We start from the raw sequence: 18,521 nt of genomic DNA on the forward strand, positions 1-18,521 counted from the left end.
AATTTGCCTAGAACACAATACATATTTACATCGAAATTTAAAAGAACAGGTAGGTCAAGGAAACCTACATAAATATGTTGTCTATCTTTCACTTGACCCAAATATATGATTTTTTATGGTGATGAGATACTCGCACATGGAATTTTAGAGGGATTCTGATAGCAGTTCCACATAGCAAAGTTGCTATCATCATGAGATTTACGATGTAGATTGATGAAAGTCAAACAGGGCTGTCAACTCTCACGCATTGGCCGTGAGTCTCACGCATTGGGTCACTTTCTCACGGTCTCACGCCAAGGTAGTATAATCTTACGCCTAGGTAGTAAACCTCACGCAAAAAGCTGGAAAAATATCACGCACCGTCATGAATAATTTGTTGCAAATACCCCCCCCCCCCCCCGCTTTTCATATTCTCGAGCGCCATCTATACTAATAAAATAATAAGCGAAGTGTATCTGTGTGTCCAGCTATGCGTTTTGCCGCGCTTCGACGCATCAATGCGATATTTCGGATATAGATCGGTAACAGCAAAAGCAAGTTGACCGGGTGGGTTCAAAGGTCATCGGAGGTCAAAGGTCAAAATTTCAAACTTTGTCCGATCGGGCTCAAACTTGGTGGGTGGGATCCTTGATACAAGGGGAATATATGCGCGAAATGAAATAGAGGTCAACCGAGGTCAAAGGAAATTACGGAGGGGTCAAATTTCAAACTTTGTCCGATCGGGCTCAAACTTGGTGTGTGGAATCCTTCGTATGAGGGGAGCATGAAAAACATTATATGGAGGTCATCTGAGGTCAAAGGTCAAAGATTTCAAACTTTGTCCTATCGGGCTCAAACTTGGTGGGGGGAGCATGAAAATAATGACATCAAGGTCATCCGAGGTCAAAGGTCATCTGGGGTCAAAATTTCAAACTTAGCCCAATCTGGCTATAGGACCAGGGAATAGGACCTACAACTGCAGTGTACAGTCTGACTTCTATATCATTTCACCGGTACAGTTGCTCTCAGCTCCCAGAGCCACAGGTGCACTAGTGGCTCAAATAATCATGGTACAAAATGAACATTTGAGTCGGCAAATCCCGGTACGTCTCTGTCTCACGCCAAGCAATTCCAAAAAGTTGACTGCCCTGTCTTTGACAAGATGTAACTTTGCTACGGGAAGTGCTAGATGACAAAAAGGTTTTCAGTTTTGGCTTTCGTTACTCAAGGGCTTTGATTTCATATAAAATGATGCAGTTTGATGGCAAATTTGAATTCACCTGGCATACGGTAGGCCTACCTACATCTACATGGTCGCATGTAACAAATAGGTCACCCAAAGCTGAAAGTGAATTCTTTCAAATTCTGCAATAAAGAGAAAATGATCCAGAGACGACTTTACTACCACTTCGTGGTGGATGGTCACATATATCATCCTGGATTGTAGATCTACCTCATAGTACATGAACTGTAACAAAAGATGTAACCAATTAATTGCCTAATTAAATGCTAATTAAGACAGTTTTCCCTATATGTTAGGGCCTACTGCAGTGTGCATACTATGCTCCGACATTTCTAAATGGACTATCTCTTGCCCGAGTCACCCTACTTATTCAAAACAACACATATTTTTAAGGAAATTTGATGAGGAATTCAATTATGCTATTAGTTTTAGTGCCAGAAATGGAGGAAAAAAGTTTTGATTGAAAAATGTCATAAAAATTATTTTACAATTTTTGACCACCCTGTATGTTTAACACAAGGGATACTAAACTCTTTCTTCCTAATTTGTTTGAAGGACCCATGCAATGTCTTTCTGAATCCATATTTATTTTGAACTACATAGCTTTCAGAAAAGGAAAAATATGGGGTTCACCATGACAAGAAAGATACTAATTTTGTTGTTGTTCCACCCTGTATATTTCTCACCCACCCTGTATTATGATGTTATGCTTTGTTGATTTGGCATCCTTGTAGTATAAGCTTTCCAGAAATATGTAATTATAATGGTCTAAAATGTATTCATTAAAAGTTGTGTTCAATTGAATCAAAATTGGTGATATTTTTCTCATTTTACATCATGTTACACAAAAGATGACCATGACATGCGACCACATACACCCCTCCACACATGTTAAGACATAGGAAGCCATTGCAAATGCTGGGACACACAAATTGGGACATTCAGGCGAGCATACTTTTCCTCATAACATTGCCAATTATTGTAGGCCTGCCCTACATACATGATTGACCCCACATAAGTTAAATGATTCTCTTTTTAATGAAAGCAATTTTAGATGAATTTATTAAGATTTCATAATTTTACGAACATGCCTAACATTGACCAGACGACAGTAACAGCGACCAGCGCCAGCGGTAGACTTCTCTGTAGTCCACTTGCCCATTGTGCATTTTCTGGCTATTGCATTTAAGGCCCTTCACAATTAATTCTTAGTTTCATGTTTCATGGTTGAAAACCAGGGATGAGGCGACTTTTAATTATTAATTATTAATTATCTTTTATTTTCTTTATTTTAAAATAAGTGGTCGCAACCTACATCAAGCCATTTTGACAAGGATCATGCATTTAATTATTTTACTACTATGTTTCATTTTATACATAAGTAATGGTACAATTACGTTCTATATTTATTCATCATTAAAGATGAAATGATCAAAGTCAGAAAGTAGCAAATGGTATTCATTAAAAGTTATTTTTAAAGAGAAAATCCAAAATATAAATAAAATAATTAAATATTTTGCAATTCTCTACTTTGGACGCGGGCGGGAAACAGGAAACTAAGAATCAATTGTAATTGGCCTTTAGAAGCTTAAAACTCTGATTTAATTCATTTGTGCACAATTGATAGATTTTCACATATCTTTAGTTCAGTCACCGTACTCCCTCTGTTTGTTAGCTTCCCAAGTGGACTACATGATGTAATGCATCTTTAAATGAATCTTTTTTTTTTTTTTTTTTTATTTAAGTTTATTTTTTCCGGTTTTGGAGTGTCCCTGGACCTAGACCTGACCTAGATGCTAGGATCATTCATGGTTGACCTAAAAAAAAAAAAAAAAAAATTCAAGATATTTTGTATAATCTAATACGGCAAGTCTATTTTGCATAACAGAATGTGCATAAAACTGCATAAACCTGCATACCAAAATGCCAAAGATTCTCAGGCTAAATGAGTAAAATCATGTAGAGTTCCCAAGAGTGAGGAGTTGCACTGCATTTGTTTATGCCTTGTACTTCCAAAATCATGGTGGTAGACTTTTTCTTCGATAAGCGTTAGACTTGTTTCAAGTCTTTGGAAGCAAACCAGCCTCATTTCCAATAACATAGTTCAATAGCGTCATACAACAGTATTGCTTAAAATGCAAACTCAAGTTGTGGAGTATGAGTTTCTGTATACCCAAGGACGTGAGATCCTGCAGGCAAGGTCTTAAATATGGGCTTGGCCCAATTACTATATAGGATAGGTAGGTGCCAATAATATAAAACAAAGCATAATTTCCACTTTAATAAAGAATCATGATCCCGAATGATTTCCCAGCATTCAGTAGAATTTTCACTGTACTGTACAATATCATGTTTAGCATAAAACAAAATATGAACACATAGCAAGTTCATGCTAATTTATGTGGGGCATTGTGGGGTATGGTTTAATGTTTATTTATCTTATCTTAGTCTATATCTTATCTTAGTCTATCTGTATACATTAATGTTATATGGTACTCATAAAAATGTTGTCAAGTAAACTTTTAATGTCTTAATATCATTTCCAGATTAAAATTAAAATGAGAGGTTAAAAACTCCAGAACATTCCAAGCATTGAAGTAGTACCTCACAGGATTTGTGTTGTTTCCAATTGTTTTTTTTGTTTTTTTTGTGGATTAATATTGGCAGTGGAAAGTCGAAATCATGGACACAGAAAAGCTAATCCATGTATATTTCAATTTCTTTTGTTTTATAGTGGATATAAGAAAACATATATAGGCCTATAATATTACTCTGTTTCTTCTTCATTAAGTTCATTTTCAGTCTTAGATATCGTATACTAGGCCTAAAGTAATATTGTTATTGGCCTACCAAATTACACAATGCAAATTTGATGAAATAATGCATTTCAGTTTACTAGTATTTGGGGGAGGGGGTCTCAAGGATTTTATGGGTACCCAAAAAAGTTGCAATTCCGACAATCAGAACAATTTCTCCTCCATTTCTTTTTTGAAAACTCAGGCTAGAAAAATGTTTTTATTTTTAATCGGCCCAAATTTACGTAATTTTGGGTTTTTTTCCTCAAAAGTGGGGGGCAAATTCCCCTTGCCCTGCCACTGTAATCTTATAAAAATGTTACAAATTAATATCAGACTAATATTTATACCAGGCAGGCGAGCAATACAAAATCATTTTAAACTTCTGCAATTTCATGTCTAATTGACCTCGGTATTGACCAAGTCCAAAATTGTGTGTATTTTCTATCACCATTACCATGGTTACAGATCCAACATGCAACTCAACACAGTATCAGAAATTTCCTCAACTGACTTGAGACATAATAGGTGTGTTTAGACGGTAGCCTACATTTGAATGTTAGGGACGCACCATTAGATATCAAGGGGGGGGGCTGGGTAGTTGGGGTCGTGACAAATTTTTTTTTTTTAGCACCTCGGTGAAGCAAATTTTTTTTTTTTTTTAGCCCCTGGATGAAGCAAAAAATTTTTTCAACACCTCGGAGAGACAAATTTTTTTTTTGCAATCGTAAAAGTCCTATAATTTTCAACAATTTGTTTGTCGAGTTGTAAAATTTTGTCCATATTTTTAATCATTTTTACATTTTGTAGCACCTAAATTTGAAAGTGCCACAAAGAACATCATTATTATAATGAACCTTCTTTGGTACAAACAATTTTGGCATATTGAAATTAAACTGGTGAAATACGGTACAATAGTGGAATTAAAGCGCGCGAAGTGCACAAAAATTAGGGCTTTTCTGGTTAATTTCAGTCAGAAACCCACATACAGTCGTCAACATTGGGGATGATTGTATATTTGTCCCCCCGGGATTGCTCTTAATCAGTCCATGTGGCCCCGGCATGTGGCACAGATTTCTATAATAATTTTGACATTGGGGTGGAATTTGGTGAAAATCTGTGAAGTAGAGTGAATCAAGTGTTTTCACTCACAGACCCGCTCACAAATAACTTTTCACATACAAATGCGCACAAAATACGTACCAGTTCGAAGCTAGAATAAATATTCTTGATGAAAAATAGGAGCAAATTCGTGCGAAGAGCGAAACATTTTGCAATATAAAAGCTATATGAGGGTAATTTTTCTTCACTAACTGTGACAAAATTTTGTTCACCCTTGACATCAAATCTTTTTTTTTCTGGTCCGAGGTGGAGCAAATTTTTTTTTTTTTAGTCTGAGGTGGAGCAAATTTTTTTTTGTTGCTCAGATGGCACGACAAAATTTTTTTTTTCAAAAACTACCCAGCCCCCCCCCTTGGTATCTAATGGTGCGTCCCTTAGTTACAAGCGAGCCAGCAATTAAATTATGCTACAAGCGAGCGTGTGTCCACACGGACTTACTTGTAAGCCAACTCACTTGTAAGAGTAACCTTCACTGGTAAATTATGCCATGATTATGCACAATCAGAATAGGATTGGGTCATCAAGGTCATGCTTACAAGTGAGCTAACATGCAAGTCTTGTTCACACTGGCCTTACATTTGAATGTTACTCGCTACATGTAAGATATCTTACATGTAAAATTGTAACTTGTATGTAGCTACATGCCAGTGCGTTAACGTTTAGACGGGCACTACATACAAGTTTACATTTGAATGTAGTTACAAGCGACTTTACAAGCGATCGTCTGAACAAGCTGAAATGATAAATATAAACACAGACATCCTTGGAACATGAGGCCTGTTAAAACAATTAATACCACAGATTATAACACCCACATGAGCTAACACAAACATGCTTTATTCCCCAATACACTTGTACAGGCATAGAATGACCTTTGAGTCTGTTGGGTAAAAAATCCCATACTCTTTAACTTAAGGTCAACTTTTAGCTATATTTATTGAATTGTGTTAATGAACTTTGCCATAGGAGATGAGGTTATTTTGGCAGTCACTGTAACTCGTAGGAATGAATAACTCCCCAAGTCCTCTGTCCTTTTAGTCTGCAAATCCCATTATGCAGTTATGCACTTTCTGTTATGCAAAATAGACTTGCCGTAATCTAATATGAAAATTGATACTTTGTTTTCATGTCATACTCTATAATGATTTCAAAATGCATTCAAATTCAATGCATTTTGAAATCATTAATAGAGTATGACATGAATACAAATGATCAATTTTCATATTAAAAATACAAAATATCTTGAATTTTTTTTTTTTTTTTTTTTTTTTTACAATTTCTGAAATTTTTCGAAAAATGGGGGGTGGGATTATTTATACTCGAGCGTGGGACTATACTCGGACGAATACGGTAATTATAATACACATCAGTATAAATTTGAGCACCAACACGCGTTCGACCATGATTAATAATAACATATTTTTATATAAATCAAAATTCGACTATGGCATAGCCATAGACGGCATAGACATAGTCTCACGGCACGCCAGCGGCGGGAAATATTCAAGAATAATCTTCAATTAGCTCTTTTCGAGAAGCGATGCCTTAATTTGCACATAGACCTTTGACCAAAGTTTGTTAAACACCAGAACCAGAACGTTTTGTTTTGGGAAATTGGGGTGACAGGCTGTGCGTTTTGGCATGTCATGCATGTTACCTGCATGTTTGGTGTACGTGCAAGACATTCGTGATTAAGCTTATTAACTACCTGAGACCAGTATGCGCAAAGCACTCTTCGCTAATATTTTCATGTACCTGGCAAATATGGCTTTTCCTTGGTAAAACTGTTAGTGCCGGGGTATGCAATCTGCTGACAGAACGCAGTCTAACAGCAGACCGAAATACAGCAGAAATTCCACTGCGCAGCGCCATTGTGAACCAACCCAGTTACTAATAAATCCCTTCAATCTTTGGAGAACCAATCGCAGCCGGGCCAACGGATACCAGGGAATAAATAAAGATTGCGGATACTGTTTGCTTTTCATTGACCAGATTGATGAGGTGAAACTTGAGACGAAAGTAGGCCTTACTACAAGTGTTTCAAGCGCGATATATTATCCAGTAGTCCTAGTTGAAAATCAAGGATGTGAATCGAGGTTGTGAATGAGTGTAGACCTACATGTATATTAGGCCAAAAAAATAAATTGTTTGGTTGCCCTTCCACCGGGCCCTTCCAAGACAAAAATTTGGAGGGTCGGTGTAGGCCAAGGTCGATCCCTTTTTTTCCCTCCATTTTTCATTCATTTTAGGCTTGTATAATTAACAAATTCTTGATCATTTAACATTACAAAAACCCTCCCCTTCCCCTTTTGACGTGCCAAAAAATCTTTGCACCCCCCCCCAGCAAACATTATACAATCGGCCCGATACTGGCTCTATAAAAGCTGCTATAATGGACCAAGAATGGCAGCCTGTATTGGTCCGGTACGGTCGTGCACACGGGCATTCGACTGGCCCAATAGATATTGCCAGTACTGGGCCAAAATGGGTTGAAATTGGCCCAGTACAGGTCCAATTTATTCAATACTGTACTGGGCCAATATAATTTTGCCAATATATTCCCATTATGAAACCGTAAGTAACGGTAATGGTCCAATTTGGGTCCTTTATCTTTTTCTTTTTTTGGTCCACGTCTAGCTGTGCAGTCACGGTTCTTCTATTCCTCTTTTACCCGGTTCAGGCATTATTGGTCAGTTTCACCTGTTCAACCAGATCAGGCCCGTACGCAGGATTTTTTTTTTGGGGGGTGCTGATTTTGAAAAAGTGGACTTTTTCCAAGGGGGGGGGGGGGGTTTTGTGAAAAGTGGACTTTCTTCCCCAAATTTGGACCGTGTTTGACCAAAAAAGCGTAAAAAACCTGATTTTTTTTCTCGCTACGCTCGCAAATTCTGAAATTTTGGGACTTTTTGTACACTTTTGCAAATTTGAGGAGGTGCGGTCGCACCCCCCGCACCCCCCCTGCGTACGGGCCTGAACCAGATATTTCCTTTGAAAAGGAAACTTACTTGCACTCAGCATTGAATTTGTATTACCTGATGTGCAAAGTATTAAAGTTCGATAACAAACTAAGCTCACAAAACTGAGCCATTGATAAATGAAATATATATTCTATGGTGTCATCAGATAACAATTATGCCTTGCTCACGTATATTCTTTACAAGGCAGTAAATGAAATATTCGGAACAAGCGTAAACTCGCTGCCTCTTCTTTATAATAATAATAACATGTGGCCCTTCAAAATGAAGATGATAATGATCAAATATTGTATTTTGATAGTAAAAAAGTGTCAGGGTTTCAAAACCACGCCCACATTAATGCAACATTGGGCCAATACAGGGCCGGTACTCGGGGCCTACAAGCCCGGCCACCAAGTTTCTGCCGCAACTGGGCCAGTATGTACATGCCGGCTCGATGCCATATTCAGGTAGTCTTCAATTGGCCCAATAATGAACCAAGTACGGCACAGCTTATCCTGATAAGAAAACGGCGGCCAAACGTTAACCAGTATCGGATTTGTACTGGCGTTATTCCGTCAGCCGTGTCCGGTATTGCCAGAAGTAGACCGGTTTAAGCCATTACTGGGCCAATATTACAATGTTTGCTGCCCCCCCCCCCCCCTTTACACACTTAAGATTTTGGGGAACCCGAATTTAAAACCTTAAATTTTGTACCTAGTTTAACGTGTTCCTAATGTTTTCCTACACCTTTTTAGTGCGTAATATAGAAACGGTACCCAAAATATCTACAAAAATCGCTTGCCCCCCCTTTCGACCTGCCAAAATTGCTTGACCCCCCCACCCCTCGACCTGCCAAAAATGCTTGTCCCTCCCTTTTGGCCCGCCAACAAAATATTTGCCCCCCTATAATTCCCCACCCGGGGGTTCACATATAATTATTGCACCGTGACAATCTCTTCGTGTGGTTGCTGAAGATAGCTGTCTTCAAGAAAGGAGATATAAACCAACCGCGTCCACCTGTCTCCCTGACCAGTATTGCATGTAAGGTGTTGGAACACATCATCCCAAGTACCATCAGAGCTCACCTGGATCAGCATCATATCCTGAATGAATTCCAACATGTCTTCTAGAAACATCATAGCTGCGAGACACAACTTCTAGCGACTTTGGAGGATCTTGCCAGCTAGCGGTAGTGATCAGACTGAAACAACAGATCGAATGCTCCGGATCACAAAGCATTTGATGTAGTAGCTCTCTTCTTCGGATTTCTCCAAAGCATTTGATGTAGTAGCACATTATAGGCGACTTCTTAACAAATTAGAATGGTATGGTATCCAAGGAACAACCCACACCTGGATTAAAAACTGGCTGACCAATCGATCCCAGGCCGTAGTTGTTGATGGGGAAAGTTCGTCCAATGCTTCCGTGTGTTCTGGAGCTCCTCAAGGCACATTGCTAGGTCCACTCCTCTTCATTTTGTTTATTAACGACATTGTTGACAACATCTCATCCTCCATCAGACTTTGCCGACAACTCCGGATCACCAAAAAGCGTCAAGTCAATTTAGTCTTAGTGGTAGCTGAAGAAAAATAATGTGAATGAGTGTATTATCTCTATAGTGTTTTAGCTGTAGATCAAGGATTAGGGTATAATAATCTCGAGCTCTTAGTGTGGTAGCTCAGGATCAATAATGTGCATGAGGGTATTATAATATTTTAGTGTGGTAACTGAAGACCAAGGATGTTATGGGGGTAATATTGCTATCTCTATAGTGTGGTAGCTGAAGATCAAGGTTGTGAAAGTGTATTACAATTATAGCTATAGTATAGTAGCTAAAGATCAACGCTGTGCATTAAGGTAGTAGAATCTCTTAGTGTGGTAGCTGAAGATCAAGGACGTGAATGAGGGTATTATAATCTCTTAGTGTGGTTGCTGAAGATCAAGGACGTGAATGAGGGTATTATAATCTTTTAGTGTGGTTGCTGAAGATCAAGGACATGAATGAGGTTATTATAATCTTTTAGTGTGGTTTTTGCTGAAGATCAAGGACGTGAATGAGGTTATTATAATCTTTTAGTGTGTTAGCTGAAGATCAAGGTTGTGAGAGAGTGTATTACAATAGCTATAGTATAGTAGCTAAAGATCAACGTTGTGAATTAAGGTAGTAGAATCTCTTAGTGTGGTATATAGCTGAAGATCAAGGACATGAATGAGGTTATTATAATCTCTTAGTGTGGTTGCTTAAGATCAAGGACGTGAATGAGGTTATTATAATCTCTTAGTGTGGTAGCTGAAGATCAAGGATGTGAGTTGGGTATTATATATAATCTTTTAGTGTGGTAGCTGAAGATCAAGGGTGTGAAAGAGTGTATTACAATAGCTATAGTATAGTAGCTATAAAGATCAACGTTGTGAATTAAGGTAGTAGAATCTCTTAGTGTGGTATATAGCTGAAGATCAAGGACGTGAATGAGGGTATTATAATCTTTTAGTGTGGTTGCTGAAGATCAAGGACATGTATGAGGTTATTATAATCTTTTAGTGTGGTTGCTGGAGATCAAGGACGTGAATGAGGGTATTATAATCTTTTAGTGTGGATGCTGAAGATCAAGGACATGAATGAGGTTATTATAATCTCTTAGTGTGGTTGCTGAAGATCAAGGACGTGAATGAGGGTATTATAATCTGTTAGTGTGTTAGCTGAAGATCAAGGACATGAATGAGGTTATTATAATCTTTTAGTGTGGTTGCTGAAGATCAAGGACATGAATGAGGGTATTATAATCTTTTAGTGTGGTTGCTGAAGATCAAGGACGTAAATGAGGGTATTATAATCTCTTAGTGTGTTAGCTGAAGATCAAGGACGTAAATGAGGGTATTATAATCTCTTAGTGTGTTAGCTGAAGATCAAGGACATGAAATAGGGTATTATAATCTTTTAGTGTGGTTGCTGAAGATCAAGGACGTGAATGAGGGTATTGTAATCTCTTAGTGTGTTAGCTGATGATGAAGTACATGAATGAGGTTATTATAATCTTTTAGTGTGGTTGCTGAAGATCAAGGACATGAATGAGGTTATTATAATCTCTTAGTGTGGTTGCTGAAGATCAAGGACGTGAATGAGGTTATTATAATCTTTTAGTGTGGTTGCTGAAGATCAAGGACATGAATGAGGTTATTATAATCTCTTAGTGTGGTTGCTGAAGATGAAGGACGTGAATGGGGTTATTATAATCTCTTAGTGTGGTTGCTGAAGATCAAGGACGTGAATGAGGGTATTATAATCTTTTACTCTGATTGCTGAAGATCAAGGACATGAATGAGGTTATTATAATCTCTTAGTGTGGTTGCTGAAGATCAAGGACGTGAATGAGGGTATTATAATCTGTTAGTGTGTTAGCTGAAGATCAAGGACATGAATGAGGTTATTATAATCTTTTAGTGTGGTTGCTGAAGATCAAGGACATGAATGAGGGTATTATAATCTTTTAGTGTGGTTGCTGAAGATCAAGGACGTAAACGAGGGTATTATAATCTCTTAGTGTGTTAGCTGAAGATCAAGGACGTAAATGAGGGTATTATAATCTCTTAGTGTGTTAGCTGAAGATCAAGGACGTGAAATAGGGTATTATAATCTTTTAGTGTGGTTGCTGAAGATCAAGGACGTGAATGAGGGTATTGTAATCTCTTAGTGTGTTAGCTGATGATAAAGTACATGAATGAGGTTATTATAATCTTTTAGTGTGGTTGCTGAAGATCAAGGAAGAGGAAGTTAGAAAGTTTATTGGCAAATCTCCTAGCAAAACTAGCAGACTTGACCCAATTCCAACGTGGTTTCTAAAAGAACTGTTGAGCAACGGACATCTTCTTACTCTGATCACTAACATTATAAACTCATCACTTTCAACCGGTACTTTTCCAAATGCAGCAAGACATGCTATAATCAAGCCACTGTTGAAGAAGCCATCACTCAACAGGAATGTCCTTAAGAACTATCGACCTGTTGCCAATTTGACATTCATTGGCAAAATCATTGAAAAAATTGCATGTTCCCGACTAACCGATCATATGAACTTGTACAACCTTGCTGATCCCTTCCAATCAGCCTACAGATCACATTCTTGCACAGAATCTGCTTTAATTAAGGTAAAAAATGACATTATGTTTGCGTTGGACTCGAACCAAGTTGTGTTATTGGTGCTTCTCGATCTTTCTGCCGCCTTTGACACCATCGATCATGGAATATTACTTTCACGCCTTTCAAATCGCCTTGGTGTCAAAGGTGTTGCTCTCAAATGGTTTGAGTCCTACCTCACTGGATGGTCCATTCGCGTTGATGTAGCAGGAGAACTTTCACAACCAGTAACTGCAACATTTGGACTACCACAAGGTTCAATTGTTGGGCCTATTGGCTACACAATATACACACTACCTGTCGGTGATATTGCCCGTAAACACAAAGTGTCCTACCATGTCTACGCTGATGACACCCAACTCTACGTCTCCTGTAACCCTAAGATACCTGGTGAATTAGATAATGCGATTGCAAAACTTCAAAACTGTATATATGAAATCAAAACTTGGATGATTCAAAACAAATTACAACTCAACAATGATAAAACTGAATTTTTCATTGCATCGTCTCCTCATAACACACGCTTTATCAACAATGTTGCACTCAAAATGGGAGATTCAACCATCTTGCCATCAGAGTCAGTTCGTAATCTTGGTTCATTTTTGATACAAATATGTCTATGACAACGCACATCACTAATTTATGCAAAACAACTACATTTCATCTACGTAATTTAACTAGAATACGGAAATATATTGATAAAGATACTTGTAATCATGCTGCTCGCTCACTTGTTTTGTCCCGTTTGGATTACTGTAATGGTCTCTTGTCTTCAATTCCACATAAACATGTCCTTCGTCTTCAACGTCTTCAAAACTGGGCAGCTCGACTTGTTTTTAATGTACCTCGCAAGCACGAATCGCAACCATTGTTGTCTGCTCTTCATTAGCTACCTGTCCAACAGCGTATTATCTACAAACTGCTCCTCTACGTCTACAAGACTCTAAACCACTTAGCACCAGATTATCTGGATACTTGTCTTCATATTTATCATCCAACCCGTAATCTCAGATCCGTCAATGATTTCCTTCGTTTGGATTACCTCAAGGCTCACCTTAGAGCAGGAGACAGGACTTTTACTTTATGTGCTTCACGGGAATGGAATAAACTTCCTATCACAATAAGAGAATCCTCTTCCATCGCGAGTTTTAAAAAGTCAATTAAGACCTATCTTTTTCCATGATGTGTTTTACTTTGTTAATCTTTATATTTAAGACTTGTATTATGTAAATTTAAGGTTTGTACTCTATAATGTTATTTATTTAAGGTTTTGCTTGTGTACCTTAAGATGTTTTTATTTTTACTTTGTAAGCGCTACGAGCTTGTCATAAGGAACAGCGCACCAAAAGTTTTCTGTTATGTTATGTTATGTTATGTTAGGACATGAATGAGGTTATTATAATCTCTTAGTGTGGTTGCTGAAGATCAAGGACGTGAATGAGGTTATTATAATCTTTTAGTGTGGTAGCTGAAGATCAAGGTTGTGAAAGAGTGTATTACAATAGCTATAGTATAGTAGCTAAAGATCAACGTTGTGAATTAAGGTAGTAGAATCTCTTAGTGTGGTATACAGCTGAAGATCAAGGACATGAATTAGGTTATTATAATCTTTTAGTGTGGTTGCTGAAGATCAAGGACGTGAATGAGGTTATTATAATCTTTTGGTGTGGTTGCTGAAGATCAAGGATGTGAATGAGGGTATTATAATCTTTTAGTGTGGTTGCTGAAGATCAAGGACGTGAATGAGGGTATTGTAATCTTTTAGTGTGGTTGCTGAAGATCAAGGACATGAATGAGGTTATTATAATCTTTTAGTGTGGTTGCTGAAGATCAAGGACGTAAATGAGGGTATTATAATCTCTTAGTGTGTTAGCTGAAGATCAAGGACATGAATGAGGTTATTATAATCTTTTAGTGTGGATGCTGAAGATCAAGGACATGAATGAGGTTATTATAATCTCTTAGTGTGGTTGCTGAAGATCAAGGACGTGAATGGGGTTATTATAATCTTTTAGTGTGGTTGCTGAAGATCAAAGATGTGAATGAGGGTATTATAATCTTTTAGTGTGGTTGCTGAAGATCAAAGATGTGAATGAGGTTATTATAATCTTTTAGTGTGGTTGCTGAAGATCAAGGACGTGAATGAGGTTATTATAATCTTTTAGTGTGGTTGCTGAAGATCAAAGATGTGAATGAGGTTATTATAATCTTTTAGTGTGGTTACTGAAGATCAAGGACATGAATGAGGTTGTTAGAATCTCTTAGTGTGGTTGCTGAAGATCAAGGACGTGAATGAGGTTATTATAATTTTTTAGTGTGGTTGCTGAAGAACAAGGATGTGAATTAGGGTATTATAATCTTTAGTGTGGTTGCTGAAGATCAAGGACGTGAATGAGGGTATTATAATCTTTTAGTGTGCTTGCTGAAGATCAAGGATGTGAATGAGCGTATTATAATCTCTTAGTGTGTTAGCTGAAGATCAAGGACGTGAATGAGGGTATTATAATCTTTTAGTGTGTTAGCTGAAGATCAAGGACGTGAATGAGGGTATTATAATCTTTTAGTGTGGTTTTTGAAGATCAAGGACGTGAATGAGGGCATTATAATCTCTTAGTGTGTTAGCTGAAGATCAAGGACGTGAATGAGAGTATTATAATATTTTAGTGTGTTAGCTGAAGATCAAGGACGTGAATGAGGGTATTATAATTTTTAGTGTGGTTGCTGAAGATCAAGGACGTAAATGAGGGTATTATAATCTTTTAGTGTGGTAGCTGACAACGTTGTGAATTATGGTTATTATAGAATCTCTAGTGTGGTAGCTGAAGATCAAGGACGTGAATGAGGGTATTATAATCTTTTAGTGTGTTAGCTGAAGATCAAGAACGTGAATGAGGTTATTATAATCTTTTAGTGTGTTAGCTGAAGATCAAGGATGTGAATAAGTGTAGTATAATATCTTAGAGTGGTAGCTGAAGATCAAGGATGTAAATAATGTAATATAATCTCTGTAGTGTGGTTGCTGAAGATCAAGGACGTGATGAGGGTATTATAATCATGTAGTGTGGTTGCTGAAGATCAAGGACGTGAATGAAGGTATTATAATCTTTTAGTATGTTAGCTCCAGATTATCTGGATACTTGTCTTCATATTTATCATCCAACCCGTAATCTCAGATCCGTCAATGATTTCCTTCGTTTGGATTACCCCAAGGCTCACCTTAGAGCAGGAGACAGGACTTTTACTTTATGTGCTTCACGGGAATGGAATAAACTTCCTATCACAATAAGAGAATCCTCTTCCATCGCGAATTTAAAAAAGTCAATTAAGACCTATCTTTTTCCATGATGTGTTTTACTTTGTTAATCTTTATATTTAAGACTTGTATTATGTAAATTTAAGGTTTGTACTCTATAATGTTATTTATTTAAGGTTTTGCTTGTGTACCTTAAGATGTTTTTATTTTTACTTTGTAAGCGCTACGAGCTTGTCATAAGGAACAGCGCACCAAAAGTTTTCTGTTATGTTATGTTATGTTATGTTAGGACATGAATGAGGTTATTATAATCTCTTAGTGTGGTTGCTGAAGATCAAGGACGTGAATGAGGTTATTATAATCTTTTAGTGTGGTAGCTGAAGATCAAGGTTGTGAAAGAGTGTATTACAATAGCTATAGTATAGTAGCTAAAGATCAACGTTGTGAATTAAGGTAGTAGAATCTCTTAGTGTGGTATACAGCTGAAGATCAAGGACATGAATGAGGTTATTATAATCTTTTAGTGTGGTTGCTGAAGATCAAGGACGTGAATGAGGTTATTATAATCTTTTGGTGTGGTTGCTGAAGATCAAGGATGTGAATGAGGGTATTATAATCTTTTAGTGTGGTTGCTGAAAATCAAGGACGTGAATGAGGGTATTGTAATCTTTTAGTGTGGTTGCTGAAGATCAAGGACATGAATGAGGTTATTATAATCTTTTAGTGTGGTTGCTGAAGATCAAGGACGTAAATGAGGGTATTATAATCTCTTAGTGTGTTAGCTGAAGATCAAGGACATGAATGAGGTTATTATAATCTTTTAGTGTGGATGCTGAAGATCAAGGACATGAATGAGGTTATTATAATCTCTTAGTGTGGTTGCTGAAGATCAAGGACGTGAATGGGGTTATTATAATCTTTTAGTGTGGTTGCTGAAGATCAAAGATGTGAATGAGGGTATTATAATCTTTTAGTGTGGTTGCTGAAGATCAAAGATGTGAATGAGGTTATTATAATCTTTTAGTGTGGTTGCTGAAGATCAAGGACGTGAATGAGGTTATTATAATCTTTTAGTGTGGTTGCTGAAGATCAAAGATGTGAATGAGGTTATTATAATCTTTTAGTGTGGTTGCTGAAGATCAAGGACATGAATGAGGTTGTTAGAATCTCTTAGTGTGGTTGCTGAAGATCAAGGACGTGAATGAGGTTATTATAATTTTTTAGTGTGGTTGCTGAAGAACAAGGATGTGAATTAGGGTATTATAATCTTTAGTGTGGTTGCTGAAGATCAAGGACGTGAATGAGGGTATTATAATCTTTTAGTGTGGTTGCTGAAGATCAAGGATGTGAATGAGCGTATTATAATCTCTTAGTGTGTTAGCTGAAGATCAAGGACGTGAATGAGGGTATTATAATCTTTTAGTGTGTTAGCTGAAGATCAAGGACGTGAATGAGGGTATTATAATCTTTTAGTGTGGTTAAGATCAAGGACGTGAATGAGGGCATTATAATCTCTTAGTGTGTTAGCTGAAGATCAAGGACGTGAATGAGAGTATTATAATATTTTAGTGTGTTAGCTGAAGATCAAGGACGTGAATGAGGGTATTATAATTTTTAGTGTGGTTGCTGAAGATCAAGGACGTAAATGAGGGTATTATAATCTTTTAGTGTGGTAGCTGACAACGTTGTGAATTATGGTAGTAGAATCTCTAGTGTGGTAGCTGAAGATCAAGGACGTGAATGAGGGTATTATAATCTTTTAGTGTGTTAGCTGAAGATCAAGAACGTGAATGAGGTTATTATAATCTTTTAGTGTGTTAGCTGAAGATCAAGGATGTGAATAAGTGTAGTATAATCTCTTAGAGTGGTAGCTGAAGATCAAGGATGTAAATAATGTAATATAATCTCTGTAGTGTGGTTGCTGAAGATCAAGGACGTGATGAGGGTATTATAATCATGTAGTGTGGTTGCTGAAGATCAAGGACGTGAATGAAGGTATTAAAATCTTTTAGTATGTTAGCTGAAGATCAAGGACGTGAATGAGGGTATTATAATCTTTTAGTGTGGTTGCTGAAGATCAAGGACGTAAATGAGGGTATTATAATCTCTTAGTGTGTTAGCTGAAGATCAAGGACGTAAATGAGGGTATTATAATCTCTCAGTGTGTTAGCTGAAGATCAAGGACGTGAAAGAGGGTATTATAATCTTTTAGTGTGGTTGCTGAAGATCAAAAACGTGAATGAGGGTATTATAATCTCCTAGTGTGTTAGCTGAAGATCAAGGACATGAATGAGGTTATTATATTCTTTTAGTGTGGTTGCTGAAGATCAAGGACATGAATGAGGTTATTATAATCTCTTAGTGTGGTTGCTGAAGATCAAGGACGTGCATGAGGTTATTATAATCTTTTAGTGTGGTAGCTGAAGATCAAGGTTGTGAAAGAGTGTATTACAATAGCTATAGTATAGTAGCTAAAGATCAACGTTGTGAATTAAGGTAGTAGAATCTCTTAGTGTGGTATACAGCTGAAGATCAAGGACATGAATGAGGTTATTATAATCTCTTAGTGTGGTTGCTGAAGATCAAGTACGTGAATGAGGTTATTATAATCTTTTAGTATGATTGCTGAAGATGAAGGACGTGAATAAGGTTATTATAATCTTTTGGTGTGGTTGCTGAAAATCATGGATGTGAATGAGGGTATTATAATCTTTTAGTGTTGTTGCTGAAGATCAAGGACGTGAATGAGGGTATTGTAATCTTTTAGTGTGGTTGCTGAAGATCAAGGACATGAATGAGGTTATTATAATCTTTTAGTGTGGTTGCTGAAGATCTAGGACGTAAATGAGGGTATTATAATCTCTTAGTGTGTTAGCTGAAGATCAAGGACATGAATGAGGTTATTATAATCTTTTAGTGTGGATGCTGAAGATCAAGGACATGAATGAGGTTATTATAATCTCTTAGTGTGGTTGCTGAAGATCAAGGACGTGAATGAGGTTATTATAATCTTTTAGTGTGGTTGCTGAAGATCAAA

General features: G+C 37.2%; 1 protein-coding gene across 1 annotated transcript in view; it reads right to left on the bottom strand.

Moving 5' to 3' along the window:
• LOC140165996 (uncharacterized HIT-like protein Synpcc7942_1390) overlaps positions 1-7,045 on the bottom strand; it is a 50,722-nt gene extending 43,677 nt beyond the window's left edge. The window contains exon 1 of the mRNA XM_072189358.1: positions 6,895-7,045. Within this exon, the coding sequence (XP_072045459.1) occupies positions 6,895-7,011 (117 nt within the window). The 5' untranslated portion in view covers positions 7,012-7,045. The remainder of the gene's footprint in view (positions 1-6,894) is intronic.
• Between the last annotated feature and the right edge of the window lie 11,476 nt (positions 7,046-18,521).

This window comes from Amphiura filiformis, chromosome 12 (genome assembly GCF_039555335.1).
Source record: "Amphiura filiformis chromosome 12, Afil_fr2py, whole genome shotgun sequence".
Lineage (NCBI taxonomy): Eukaryota > Metazoa > Echinodermata > Ophiuroidea > Amphilepidida > Amphiuridae > Amphiura > Amphiura filiformis.